The 14,689-nt window shown below is 37.0% G+C and overlaps 1 protein-coding gene across 2 annotated transcripts in view; it reads left to right on the top strand.

Moving 5' to 3' along the window:
• Positions 1-14,689, top strand: part of LOC150105228 (serine/threonine-protein kinase/endoribonuclease IRE1-like) — a 543,187-nt gene that overhangs the window by 22,753 nt on the left and 505,745 nt on the right. For both annotated transcript variants that reach the window (XM_090396205.1, XM_090396206.1), the window contains exon 2: positions 9,796-9,907. In XM_090396205.1, coding sequence (XP_090252331.1) covers positions 9,796-9,907 — 112 coding nt within the window. The remainder of the gene's footprint in view (positions 1-9,795; positions 9,908-14,689) is intronic.

A 14,689-nucleotide genomic window follows, 5' to 3' on the forward strand; every position in this document is an offset into this window, starting at 1 on the left:
ACAGACCAGTTAATATATCAGGAGTGGTTGTTAAAGTATTGGAAAAGTTGGTATAAGGTAAAATACAATCATCAGGATAGGATGCAGTACTCTATAGTGGGCAGCAAGGCTCCGTAAAGGATTGGTCCTGTCTTAGTAACTTATTGACATTTTATAATAAAATGACAGCAGAATTGGATAAAGGTAATGGCTACACCATGTTACTCTTAACTTTGCCAAAGCATTTGAGAGAACGCCACATGGAAAACTATTACAAAAACTAAAGCAAATGGGAATGGGTAGGGTTAGCTGATGAACAGACATCAGAGAGTAATATGTGGTGGAGTGGAGTCTAGGAGAATGATGGTGACTAGTGGAGTACCTCATGGTTTGGTACTAAGGCCCCTACTCCTTAATTTGTATATCAATGACATAGGGAAAGATTTAAGAAGGGATATTCAGTTTGTTTGTTTGTTGATGAATCAAAACTGGGGAGAGCAGTAATAGACAAGGGTGATGTAGATGATGCCAATTTATTTAAACCATCCTGCAGGATGATTTAAATAAATTGGTTTAGTGGACAAAAAGATAATGGTTGTCAATTTGATGTTGCAAAATGTAAGGTTATGCACTTCAGGTTAGAAAGGTTGCATATAGTGTATCATATTGATGTTATTGGATTGCAGAAAATAGATGAGCCTAGAGACTTGGGGATAATGATGAACAAAGAGTCGAAGTTCAGAGTGCATATTGTGAAAGTTGGTAAAATAGCTCAAAGGGTTACTTAGATGTTGAAAAACACGCTAACAGATAATGATACATTCTTATTTCTCTTTATAATTCTATAAATTAAAGATGTCAAGAAAACATATTCTTGGTTTAATCCTTTATCCAAGTGTAAACGAACAAAGTTTGCACCTGAAGTAACTTTACTACTGAGCAACTCGTATATAGAGGCTAATGACTTCACATCACCCGCCTTAGTATCCTGTAATACAAAGCACATCCTTACAGACATGTATAATGGTGTGCATTATGGAAAGGGTCACTACCCAAACCGGTTTCGACCTTTGTTGAACTCTCATCAGTGGGAGCTAGACCCAGAAGTGATATTAAGGTTGAAGTAATTCTCGTAGGAAGGCTTAGAAGTTGGTTATACATGCTTATTAAATAACTTAAGGAATTTACAACGTACAAAGGATATAAATTAAACTTTAATCTATATTTCCAATATTTCGGAAACGTCACGTTGCCATCTTCGCAGGAACTTAAAATAAAGACACGTGCACGCAGGCACTACACACAGTAAATGAGGACGAAGCAGGAAGCTGTTGTTTCTCCTAAAATTCCTGATGGTGCTCCCTATCGGCCTATGTAGGTATTCTTGGCCGTTGGGCTGAAGGTCTTCTGATGTAAGTCTCCCAAATTTGGGGCAGTCTCATGCAACCAAATTTGTTGAGGTTTGGCATGTTTCTTAGGGCTGAGGCTGATTCCAAGAATAGCCTTTCAAATTTGAATTTACTATGGTGTGTTACCTTGGCTTTCTTCCATCGTATTCTGTGGAGTGTATCCAGAGCATGGTCTGCAAGACCAGAGTGGCTGTACTGGTAAAACTGGATGTAGTCCTTGTGTTCTGATATTTGCTATCCTGCCTGTTTGGCCAAAGTGGGACAGCTTACAGCTTCAAGGGACCTGGTAGGTCTAGAAGAAGTGGTTGGTCTTTAGTGGAGCAGATAAGGGATGCCTGTTTTCTATATGGTCTGCAACACGAGGTCAAGTCATATTTTTTTAGGATTTTGGTAATTTTTTTCGAGGTGCCTTGGATGTAGGGAATGGTGATGGATTTAGAGCAGCGTTTCTCAACCTGTGGTCCGCAGTCAGGCTTAAATTAATTAAATAAATATATATTTTTTTAATTATCCAAACAAAACAAATTAAAATTGAATAAGTAAAAATTATTGAAATCACATGGAGACTTAAAAAAACCAACAAATACCATCAGAATGTTCAAAGACGGAAGCAATAAAATTCTTATTCACTTCAACCTTCTTTTATTATTCGTCATTCTGCCACTAAATTTGTAGCCGCAGATGAATAATAAGAGGGGTGAAGTGAACAGCAGTATAGTTTTATTGCTTCCGCCTTCCCTTGCTGTTTTGTCAGATTTTAAGTGAACATGTGTTATCCACATTTCAACAAATTGTTTGTTGTTTATTGAGCTTTATTACAGAAGGGTTTCGTCCTTCAACCAAGGCTCAGTATATCTTCAGAAGTGCTAAGTGATACTTGGACAAAGTGTGTCGTGAGTTAACCCAAGTATTTATATATTTATATATTTTTTGGAACTTTTTTTAATAATGGAAAAGTGGCTTAGAATCAGGAATTTGAAAAGAAGAGCAAATTAAACAGGTGATGCTAACCCTAATTGCAATGCACGTGTTGTAACGGCGAGTAAATCTGATACTATTAAAGTACAAGAAACAAGAAGTTCAAAGAAAAAATACAGTAAGAAATATAACAATTCATATTTGGAATTCGGGTTTACTTGGTATGGCGATGAAAGTGAACAGAAACCTCAATGTGTTTTGTGTTATGAAGTGTTGTCGAACGAGTGCTGAAACCTGCAAAACTCCGACGACATTTAGAAACTAAACATTGTGATGTGAAAAATAAGCCAGTTGAATTTTTTCAGCGACGTTTAGGGACATTAAATCATGGGAAAGATATAGTTTTGGCTATGAGTTCCATTAATAGCATGGCACTGGAAGCATCCCATCTCTTAAGTTTGCTCATAGCGAAAACAGGGAAACCTCATTCTATTGGGGAAAATTTGCTACTTCCAGCTGTAAAAGATCTGGTAAAAACTATGTTTGGCAACAAGTTACTAAAATATGTTGATTTGATTCCTCTTTCAAATGACACTGTCGGTCGCAGAATTAATGATATGGCAGGTGACATGGAATCTCAGTTAATCGAAAGAGTTAAGAAGAGCACTTAATTTACGTTACAAATAGACTAGACTACTTATGTGACAAATGATGCGCAGTTATGCTACATAAGATATGCACATGATAACAACATTCATGATGATATTCTGTTTTGTAGAACTTTGCCATTCCAAACAACTGGATAAGAAATATTTCACGCTCTTAATAATTACATAATGCACAAATAGGAAAAATGTATAGGCTTCTGTTTGGATGGAGCTCGCGCCCTTACGGGTAGGCAAAGTGGGTTTGTTTCTATGGTCAAGGAAGTAGCTCCGGATATGAATTGGGTGCATTGTTTCATACATAGGGAAGCATTAGCCTCCAAAGGAATGCCGCCAGAATTTAAAACTGTGCTACACAACGATGTAAAGTTAGTTAATTTTATTAAAGCTCAACCGTTAAATAACAGGTTATTTTCAGTACTCTACAATGAAGTGGGCAGTGAATATATACAACTTTTGCTTCATTCTTCTGAAATTTGCTGGCTTTCCAGAGGCAAAGTACTAACAAGGTTATTTCAATTAAGGCACGAAGTTTGATTTGTAAATGAACGTAATTCTGATTTTGCATCACTCCTTGTTGACGAAGCAAGGTTATCAACACTATCTTATCTTTCCGACATTTTTTTTGAAGTTAAATGAACTAAATCTCTCCCTTCAGGGAAATTCTTTAACTGTTCTTGATGCCTACGACAAAATAAAGGCATTTGAGAAAAAACTGGTTTTATGGATTAATTATGTAAAAGAGAGACAGTTTGCTCCTTTTTCAACATTGGAATTCTTTTTAGTGTAAAATGATTTGATTCTGAGTTTCTGGAAAGGGTTTGTGACCACCTCAAAAATCTGAAATGGAATTTTGAAATATATTTTCCGAATAACTTTCATAAGAAATTTCTGTAGGTTCGTGATTCGTTTCAGGCTTGCGGTCACGAGAATGGCCTTTCGTTATCGAAACGCGAACAGTTAATTGAGCTTTCAAGTGACAGTGGACTTAAAATGCAATTCCATGATCCTGGTTTGGCTCGATTTTAGATTTTGCCTTCAATGAGAAGTGAATTTCCCGAATTATCTGAAGAAGCATTGAAAATTGTCATGCAGTTCTCTACACCCTATCTTTGTGAGAAAGGATTTTCATCGCCCCTTCAAATAAAAACAAAATACAGAAATCGTCTTAGTGTGTGTGCCGATCTTCGACTGAAGTTGACCAATATTGAGCCAGATATCCAACAACACTGCAATGGCCGAGAAGTGCAACCATCTCATTAAAAGTAAGTAGTAACATAATTTTATCTTATTATTTATTTGTTTAATAAAAATTAAAACTTTGTTCAATGATGATACACTTTTAATCGTTCACTTCCAATTTAATTAATTATGTTTCCATATGTATTCAAAACATGCTTTTAGATTTATTATGTTATACATGGCACAGTTTTTTCCAAATGTTAGTAATTCCTATATAGGTTTTTAAAAAAAATTACAAAAATTCAAAACGACGTATACGGAAATAACTTAAGAACACTATGTTTATTTTTGAAGTAAAACTTTAATTCCAATATTCTAAAATGTTATTTTTCTTGCTTTTCTGTTCGCAAAATCGTCGATGACATTGTCAAAATCTATTCCATCACTCAGTTGTTGTTTTATAGACAGTATGGCAAGATTTCTTAAATGCCAAAAAAAAAAAAGTGCCGCCCTGGGCAGATCCCCCCCCCCCCCCCCCCCCCCCCCCGGCTATGCCCCTGTAACTTAGTGGTCCATAGAATTGTTTTAGGCATTTTACTGGTCCTTGGGCTTAGAAAGGATGAGATTTAGTGAGGATGTGGTTTAGTTCTGTGGTTAGGGTATTGTAATGTCTTAATAACTCCATATTATTGTTGAGAGGGGGTGGGGGATTGTTGGTGAATGTATCTGCCTGTTTAGGTAGGTTTACTATAAACAGAGAAAACCAAGGTTCCATCAGGCTGGTGGGTGACTAGTGTGTCTAAGAAAAGGAGGCTGTTGTTTTTCTCTTTTTCCAGGGTGAACTTGATTCTGGGGTGTTGATTGTTTAAGTGTGTTAGGAAGGAGAGGAGTGTATCAGAGCCATGTGGCCAAATAGCGAACATATCATCAACGTAGCTAAGCCATATGGTTGGTTTTTATGGGGCAGAATTTAAGGCTTTCTCTTCGAAGGTCTCCATAAAGAAGTTGGCCAAGGGTGGGGAAAGTAGTGAACCCATGGCTGTCCCCTCTATTTGTTTGTAGAATTTTCTTTGCGAAATGAAATAGCCTGAGTTCATTGTGAACTGAAATAGTTCACTGAATATTTGAAACCTCACAAATGTCCATGAGTAGGACATTTGTGAATAAGGAGGAGACATCAAAACTGACCATTAAGTCAGTATGTTGGAGTGTAAGATTTTCTATGCTGGCTTTGAAGTGGGCTGAGTTTTTTTATGTGTGATGGTGCATTGCCAGTATAGTGTGTGAGCACTTTTGGCCAAATGTTTAGCTAATTTGTATGTGGGGGAATCAATGCCATCCACTATGGGACATAATGGCACATTTTCTTTATGTATTTTTGGGAGTCCATATATACAGGGGAGGGGTATGGAGTTAAATGGTTTTAATTTATTAGTGACTTCTACAGGCCAAGAAGTGACCTTCTTAAGGAGCCTGTGGAGTTTTCTAATTTGTGAGTTGGTGGGATTGTATTCAATAGGGAGGTAAGTAGCCCGATCTAATAATAGCGCATTAAGCTTACTTGTATAATCCGTTTGATTAAGTACTACTGTGGCGTTATCTTTATCTGCTTTGGTGATTACTATTTCTTTGTTTTTCTTCAATTCCTACAGAGATTTATATTCCTTATTGAATTCGTTGGTTTTTGGTGGTCTTGCATTGGTGAAAACACAAGCTACATCCAGTCTAATGCTGTTGGCAACGTGGTTTGGAAGGTGGCGGATCCCGCGTTCAATTTGGATCATTATATCCTCAGCCGGTAATTTTCTGGGAGCAATGGCGAAGTTGTGGCCATGTGAGAGAGAGCGTTGAGTGCTTCAGGATTCAAATTAACTGAAGAAAGGTTGACTACAGTGTTGATAGGAAGTTTTGGTTCGGAGGTAGAGCTCTTTTTTAAATTCTCAAATTTCTTGATACGTTGACCTCGTATTTTTTGAAATTCTTTATCCGTAGCAGTGCACGAGATGTCGTATAAAAATATACCAAAGCTCGTGGTTTGACGTGCTGTAAAGCTCTTCTTTGAGCACCAGAATAGCTAAGTTTGCGTCAGCTAGGAGAAAGCGAGTGACGGCGATTTGTTCTCATACCAGAGCTTGGCTGGTGCAGTTATAAATTCGGAGAGCCTTTTGTGAAAAGAAAATGTCAGAACACAACGACTACATCCGGTTTCACCATTACAGCCACTCTGGTCTTGCAGACCATGCTCTGCCATAGAATACAGTGGAAGAAAGCCACAATAATACACCATAGTAAATTCAAATTTGAAAGGCTCTTCTTGGAATCAGCCTCAGCTTTAAGAAGCATGCCAAACCTTAACAAATTTGGTTGCATGAGACTGCCCCAAATTTGGGAGACTTACATCAGAAGGCCTTCAGCCCAACAGCCAAGAATACCTACATAGCCTGCTAGGTTGCACCATCAGGACTTTTAGGAGAAACAATAGCTTCCTGCTTCGTCCTCATTTATTATGTGTAGTGCCTGCGTGCACGTGTCTTTATTTTAAGTTCCTGCGAAGATGGCAATGTGATGTTGCCGAAATATTGGAAATATAGATTAAAGTTTAATTTAATTTATATCCTTTGTACTTTGTAAATTCCTTAAGTTATTTAATAAGCAAGGTTGAAGTAATGCAGTCATCTTTCCATATACAAGTAACCAATAAGTGTCACACCTCATTGCTAAAATAGTCTGGATTGGAGATAGATGTTGAAAGTTTTTCCACTTGGTTATACTATAAATTAAAGATGCGATGAAATTATATTCTTAGTTTAATCGTTTATCCAAGTGTTTGTGTATGTTACTTCACGCACAAACAAAGTTTGTGCGTGAAGTAACGTGTATATATATATATATATATATATATATATATCTTTCGCTCTCTCTCTCTCTCTATATATATATATAGAGAGAGAGAGAGAGAGAGAGAGAAAATTAAAACACTAAACTAGCAGTATATACATGACAGTATCCATGCTAGTTTTTTAACTTAAGGATCTGAGTGGAGGGTTAGAAGCAAAATGGTTAATTAAAGATTTGAAAATACAAGAGTTCTGAGAAGGATTAGGGGAGTGGGAGAGATAGAGAGAGCTGTGACAACAGTGTGTGTGGGCAAGTGGTTAGAAGGAAGAAAGGATTTTTTTTTTTGTGGGGGGGGGAGACCTTCTTTCATAGTTACACAGTGATGAACATTTATTTTTTAAAATTATAGGAACAACTTACCATGGTGTTATAGTGAAAATTTTCCAATGTCATCTACTGTTAGCTGTCCAATGCCAAAAATTCTTTCCTCTTATTCCTGATACTTAAGGGGATGCTATAGTTTCTATATACTAATGCTAGAGCATTAGTATATAGAAACTATAGCAACCCCCTTAGGCCCTCATTTGATATTTTTGCCTGAGAGACTAGATACCACATTTTTTATTCATTCACACATTCATTTGCTGAATGGGTGCCTTCACACACACAACCACCTGCATCTGTCTTAATTTCTTTATTTTTTTGACTTTGCACTTCCACATCCTCAGTGAACAAAGCTCTATTACTTACTATTATAATAATGGAATTAACTCATGTAAAATATTCTTTATTAGTAGAATTTTCGCCTGAGTGTCACAGGCATCTTCAGTACAAGTACAAAGGCTAATTAAACAATAACTGATATATTCACATTGCACCACCTAAGTAGCTAAAGTAAGATAACTAAAAATAAAATAATAATAATAATAATTTTTTTTTAATATATATATATATGTGTGTGTGTGTGTGTGTATACAATTACAAAAGTTAGGAAAGATTAGCTGATTTATAGAGTACTATCTCCTACAAAGGGGAAAGACATAGACCATCAGATCTGTTTAGGTTAGGGGAGTGAAGTAACACTTCATATGTTTCTTTGTAAAGCCGTTCCACGAGGAACCGACATTCCAGAGCATGCCATCAACACTAGACAGAGTTGATGGCATGCTCTGCAAGTCCAGACTGTTCAGGTTCAAGGTACTGAATATATGACTTGTGTTCTTCTAACCGAATAAGAGCAGATCTTTCTGTTTGTCTGAAATATGATAACCTACAAGAGCAGGGAATCTGGTAGACACCTGGATAGCTGAAATGTGGGAGCTTGTCCTTTGGAGATGAGGAATGTAGAGATTTTTCTCATGGGTCAAAAGGCAACACAAATATTTAGTGGTTTTAACATTTTAGTTAACCTTAACAGGAACCAAGGACTAATCTTGCCTGTGATCTGGAAGGCCCTTATCAGATCCTTCAATTCGCCAGAACTGAATTATAGTGCCAACTATAGAACGTTCCTAAATAACAAGAAGTGATATCATCCATGCTCTATGAATGTATTGTACGCGCTCTGTTCCTTGTTTCGGTTGATTATAGTTTGTAACAGTTTTTTACTTTTTAGTGCCTTACATCAGTTATGTACCCTGAAGATGCCAACAGCCTTAGTTGGTGAAACTAGTTGGTATAACTTAGTTGTTTATTATATGCATTTGATCAATATAATCCCATTGAAAGTCTTTCCACTTTAGTTATGTATTCGCTAATGCCTTGCACATAGGGAATAGGTATGCCTGTATTTGAAGAGGATGCTGACTCAACACTCTTTTTATGAAGGAATTCTTATGTCCATTGGATAAGAAGGAGGAATTAATATATTGCAGTTCTTTCTGTAATAGTTCTTCTGACAAACAAAAGGCGTGGTCTCTATGAACCAATCTAGACACCTAACTCCAAATCCATTCAAGTGTAGTTCATCAGGATTATACAAATCCTTCCATCCATCAAATTCAGACCATAGGTCCACAAACTCTGCATCATTCCTTTTGCACAATCTATCTATTAATTCACTAGCTATCACTTCCTCCCTCTCGGTTTGCCTCAATCATAGTTCAAACTTTCAAACTTCCTCCAGTCAAAGCAATTAATTCTTTCACCTTGCCTTTCTGCATTCTGATAGCATCACTAATATTCATTTTCACACCAGAGAAACAAGATTTTGTCACATTTTTATGAATGAAGTACTGCTCTTATTATATAATCACTGTAAAATTATTATTATTACATGACACCTCCAGGGAGTCCAAATACTCATGGGAAGGCACCTACTCTACAATTCTCCATCACCACCACTCAATCCACCAACTACAACGAACTGCAATTACACCAACGGCATCTGCCGCCAACCCACCACTAGTATTTTCACAGGCAATCACAAACATCCATGCCCACGTCCGGATTCGAACCCGCAGCCTTTTTTGCTGGAGAGCAGATACGATAACCACTCAGCCAACCAGGCCAGCCTTACTCCTTACACTCTTTCTCTCATTCAATGCTTTTTACTTTAGATCTCTTGCTGTTTTCTCTTTTCACTTTGACTAATTTTTTTAATATTTCTTCAGCTGGCCAGCTTTGAATCTTGTGTTTTGTCCTGTGAAGGACTACATGTAGGTACGTTATTTCTTTATTCAGTATTCTACAGTTTCTTCATTAGAAATATGAAAAACATTGTAAAGAATTGATTTAAAATTATTACTAAAATGTTATTATATAAAACACTAAATAAGAATTATTGGTTTCAATTTCTGTTATAGGCATCAAGAAATTTAGCAGTTCCAGAACCAACCATACTGATATCTACATTAGATGGATCTTTATATGCAGTTAACAAACATAGGGGAAATGTCATATGGTCCTTAAAGGAAGGTAAACTAGTATGCCTTTTTATTTTAAATATGATACATTACTGATCAATAAGATAAATTTGAGTTTTGATACTGTCCTTAAAAAGTTATTATTATCCTAAGACCACATGGAGTCCAAGACTCATCTAAGAGGTCCCTTGGATATACACACAGCTCATCATGTCTTGCTTGCCTTAAACACATTCAGATTCTCTGCAGGCACCACATCTCAAGTACGGTATTTCAATCATTCACAACTCTTCATGCAAAAAAACCTGCTTCTTTATCACACCCTCCTTATACAGCTTCCAGGGATTACCTCTTGTTCTCCCTGATCTCTTAACATTTTATGAAAAACATCTTCAACATTGATCCAATAACAACTCCCTACCAACTTATGCATCTCTGTTCATATTATCCCTCTTCCTCCTATCCACTAGACTCTGTAAATTGAATCTTATTAACCTTTCATCACATTCAACATTCCAGAGAACAGAACCTACTGTAGTCAGTGACCTCTGAAATGTTTCCAATATCTCTTCATCCTTTTGAAAACCAGGTGACCAAATCTGTAGGCACAGTATTCCATATGTAGCCTAATCAAGGCCTTATACAATGGAACAGGAATTTCCTTACTTCTATAAGTCATTGTCATCTGTGTCATTCTCAATATTTGTTGTGTTGTCCTCACAAGTTTGGTAATAAAAAAGCCGACCAAATTGTATTCTTATTGGTTAAACCAAAATAAAAAATGATGGTACAACATTACAAAATTTCATGCCGGCTGGGGCGTCGCCCGGTTAAACAAGCCCCCTGTTGTTTTTGCCAGGGAACCAGGGCGAACAGCGAAAAGTCAGCTACTGGAACATATCTGAAAACAAACCCCAACTCAACATCACCAGAGTTAAAGATCAGTACTAGCAACATAAGCCTGAATGGCAAAGAAATGGAGCTAGCTGAGGAATTAGATAAGAACCAGATCGACATAATAGGGGTGACTGAAACAAAAAAGACCAAAACTGGTGAGATCTTTCTGAGCAATAAATACAAAATGTTATATTCAGGCAATGACAATCAAGGAAAAGGAGTATCCATAGTATTCAACACAAAATACGAGGCTAATCTTCTTGAATGGCAGTCAGTCTCAAGTAGAGTAATGTGGACAAATATGAGAATGGGGAACTGGACAATGAGACTTATTTGTGCCTATGGTCCCACAGAAGGTTCTACTAAGGTAGAAGTGGAGGAATTTTTTGAGGCTTTAGAAAAAGCCACTGACACAATGAAAAATGAAAAGTTGGTCCTTGTTGGGGATCTAAATAGCAGAGTAGAAAATGATTGTGAGACATAAAAAAATATTTTGGGAAAATTTGGAGAAAAGAGCAAAGCTAATAATAATGGCAAATATCTGTTAGATTTCTGCTCAGTACATGGACTGGTTATTACTAACACCATGTTCCAACATAAAAATGTGCACAAATTCACATGGAGAGAAGAGGCTAGGAATAAGAAAAGTCTCATTGACTATGTTATTGTTGATAGTGATGTTTTCTCCCTGGTGCAGGACACCAGAGTGTATAGAGAGGATTTGAAATTGGAAGTGATCACTATTTAGTCTTGAGCAGGATAAAATTGAATTTCATATTGAAAAGAATAACATGTAAGAAATTTTTAAAGCGAATAAAAGTTGAGCAGCTCTCAGATGTGAACTGTAGACTAAAATACACAAAGATTATTGAAGAAAAAATGAAAGAGTTTGAGAACAGAAATCAAACCTTGGAGATTCAGTGGCAAACTGAAGAAAACATTGATTGATTCTGCCAGAGAGGCATGTGTGAGGTTGTCTGTAAGGATAAAAAAATCAGAACTCCTTGGTGGACACAAGAAGTTAAAGAGGCAGTGAAGGAAAAGAAGAAAGCATATCAAAAGTTCCTGTCAAATAAGTCAGCTTGTGCTCTTAGAGAATATAGAGACAAATGCAAGAATGCTAAACACTGTGTAAAACTAGCTAAACAAAAGTCATGGAGGACTTTGGCAAGAATAAAAAAAATAAATATCAAGAAGGTGGCAAATAAATAAATAGAAAATAAATATCAAGAAGGTGGCAAAATATTCTGGAGGTTGTTGAAGAAGCTTAGGAATGGAGGAAAGTGTGCTGTAAAAGGAGTTAAAGATGATAAAGGTGACATGAAAACGGGAGAAAAAGATATCCTTGAAGTATGGAGTAATTACTTTGAAAAACTGCTAAATGAAACAAAAAGTGATGACAGCACAGTGGTAAAAAACACTGACCAGGCATGCAGTCAGGAATACATATCCATACTTGAAGTAGAAAAAGCCATCAAAGGCTTGAAATGTGGAAAGGCAGCAGGAGTAGATGATATTCGACCAGAAATGCTGAAGTATGGTGGTGTGAGAGTCTTACAGTAGCTGCACTGCATAGTTCAGAAGGCCTGGACAGAGGGACCAATTCCTGATGATTGGAGTAGAGCTCTCATAGTGCCCATATATAAAAAGGGAAATAAAACTGCATGTGAGAATTACAGAGGTATTTCCCTACTGAGTGTTCCTGGCAAGATCTATGCAAGTATACTTGAGAAATGGTTGAGACGAATTGTGGAAGAAAAGCTTGGTGAAGAACAAGCTGGATTCAGGCCAAATAGAGGCTGTCAGGATCAGATCTTCACTTTACGACAAATAGTCGAGAAAGCATGGGAACATAAGAAAGATCTGTATTTAAGTTTTGCCGATTTGGAAAAGGCATGTGACAAGAGAGAAGCTATTCAATACGCTACAGTTATATGGTGTCAATGGGGCATTATATCAAGCAATACTTAGTCTTTATTTGAGTTGTAAGTCAGCAGTTAGAATTGAAGGAAGTACAGGAAGATGGTTTAATGTTAAATCTGGTGTGAGACAAGGATTTACATTATCCCCTCTGTTATTCATTATCTATATGGATCACATTATGAAGGAAAGTGGTATTAAACATGATATCAAACTTGGAGATGTTAACGTCAGCTCTTTGCTTTATGCGGATGATGTTATACTTCTAAATAAATCCGCTACAAGTCTGCAAGATTCTCTGACTAAATTGAATAGCTGTTGTAATAGATATGGTATGAAGGTCAGCAATAAAAAGACAAAGACAATGAAAATAGGCAGAATCATTGAAAATCTCAACTGTGGTGTGAATGGAGAACCTGTGGAACAAGTAAAACATTTCAGCTATTTAGGCACGATTTTTACTGTAGATGGTAAATTAAATATAGTAATAGACAACAGAATCAGCAAAGCTGGTATGGTTGGAAATCAATTGAATAAATTCATTTGGAATAAGAGAGAAATTAGTCGGAACACTAAATTAGCTGTATACAAGACAGTGTTCAAACCAGTTTTAACTTATGGATCTGAGAGCTGGGTCAGAAGTAAAACACTTGACCAAAGAATAGAGACCACAGATATGAGAGTCCTGAGAAAGATTATAGGCATGAACAGATGGCATCAATGGCAATATCATATTAAAAACGAGGATATTAGGAAAGAACTTGACGTTGTCAGCATCCAGGAATGCGTTAGCAGAGCTAATCTCAGGTGGTATGGTCACTTAAACAGAATGGGCGATGAAAGATTAGCAAAACAAGTGTTCTCTGCCAGGTTGGCAGCAAAACGACCCAGAGGAAGACCAAGATATAGTTGGATTGATACGGTACAAAGTGCCTTAGATGATAGAATTATAAGATCTGATAATGTTGGAGTATTGATAAGTAACAGACTGATTTGGAGAAAAATTGTAGATAGGAAATTAATAATGATGTAATTTTTTTTTCATGTAGTACTATCATATCCTGTACACCCCCTTGAGGGTACATAGCAGGAATTTGATGATGATGATGTCCTCTATATGTTAGATTCTTATCCACCATCATCCCAAGATCTCTTATTTCTTCCACCTCCAAACAATATACTCCTACCAGGCGTAAATTCTACATCCCATCTTTGTTTCCCAAACACTACTGCTCTTTCACATCGCTTCTTACTTGATCAGATTCGTTCTCAGCACTCATTTCTTTACCTTCCAGCAGCTGTCTCTCCAAATAACTCACAGCAAAACCATTCAAATGCAGTCCATCACTCTTATGCAGTTCAACTTGTCCTTCAAACTCTTTCCACACATTAACAAACAGCAATCCTTTCTTCTCACACATTTCTGCTAACATATCATTGGTAAGAAAAGCATAAGCAGATTACGAAAGGAAATTGGCCACGCAGGCTAAAGAGAATCCCAAACAGTTTTTTCAATATGTTGCAAGTAAAAGGGGAAATGCTCATGCTAGAATGATCTTAAAAAATGCTGAGGGTAGGGAGGTAACCGAATCAGTCGATATTGTGGAATTACTGAGCGAGCACTTTGCAAGAGTATATCATCCAGGTGGTGACTTTGCAGGAATGGAAGAACCAACAGCTTATACTGGAATTGTGATGAATGAATTAGAGGTAAGTAGTCTATTACAGAACCTCAATGTCAATACATCTGTGGGATTGGATGGTATACCAGCTCATGTCGTACGTGAAGCGGCCAAAGAATTGTCAGTGCCCTTGACCATTTTGTTTAATTTGAGCCTCAGGACTGGGTCAGTCCCAAGGGGGTGGAAAGAGGCGAAAATAGTTCCACTGCACAAAGGTGGTTCCAAGGCTGCTGTTGAAAATCACTGGCCAATCAGCATAACAGGGATCATTATCAAGGTCTTGGAGAAAATAGTCGAGGAAAATACAAGATTGGATAGAAGAAAATGGGATACTG

This window comes from Typopeltis vanoorti, chromosome 7, assembly GCF_054136105.1.
Source record: "Typopeltis vanoorti isolate ZY-2024b chromosome 7, IOZ_Tvanoo_1.0, whole genome shotgun sequence".
Taxonomy (NCBI): Eukaryota; Metazoa; Arthropoda; class Arachnida; order Uropygi; family Thelyphonidae; genus Typopeltis; species Typopeltis vanoorti.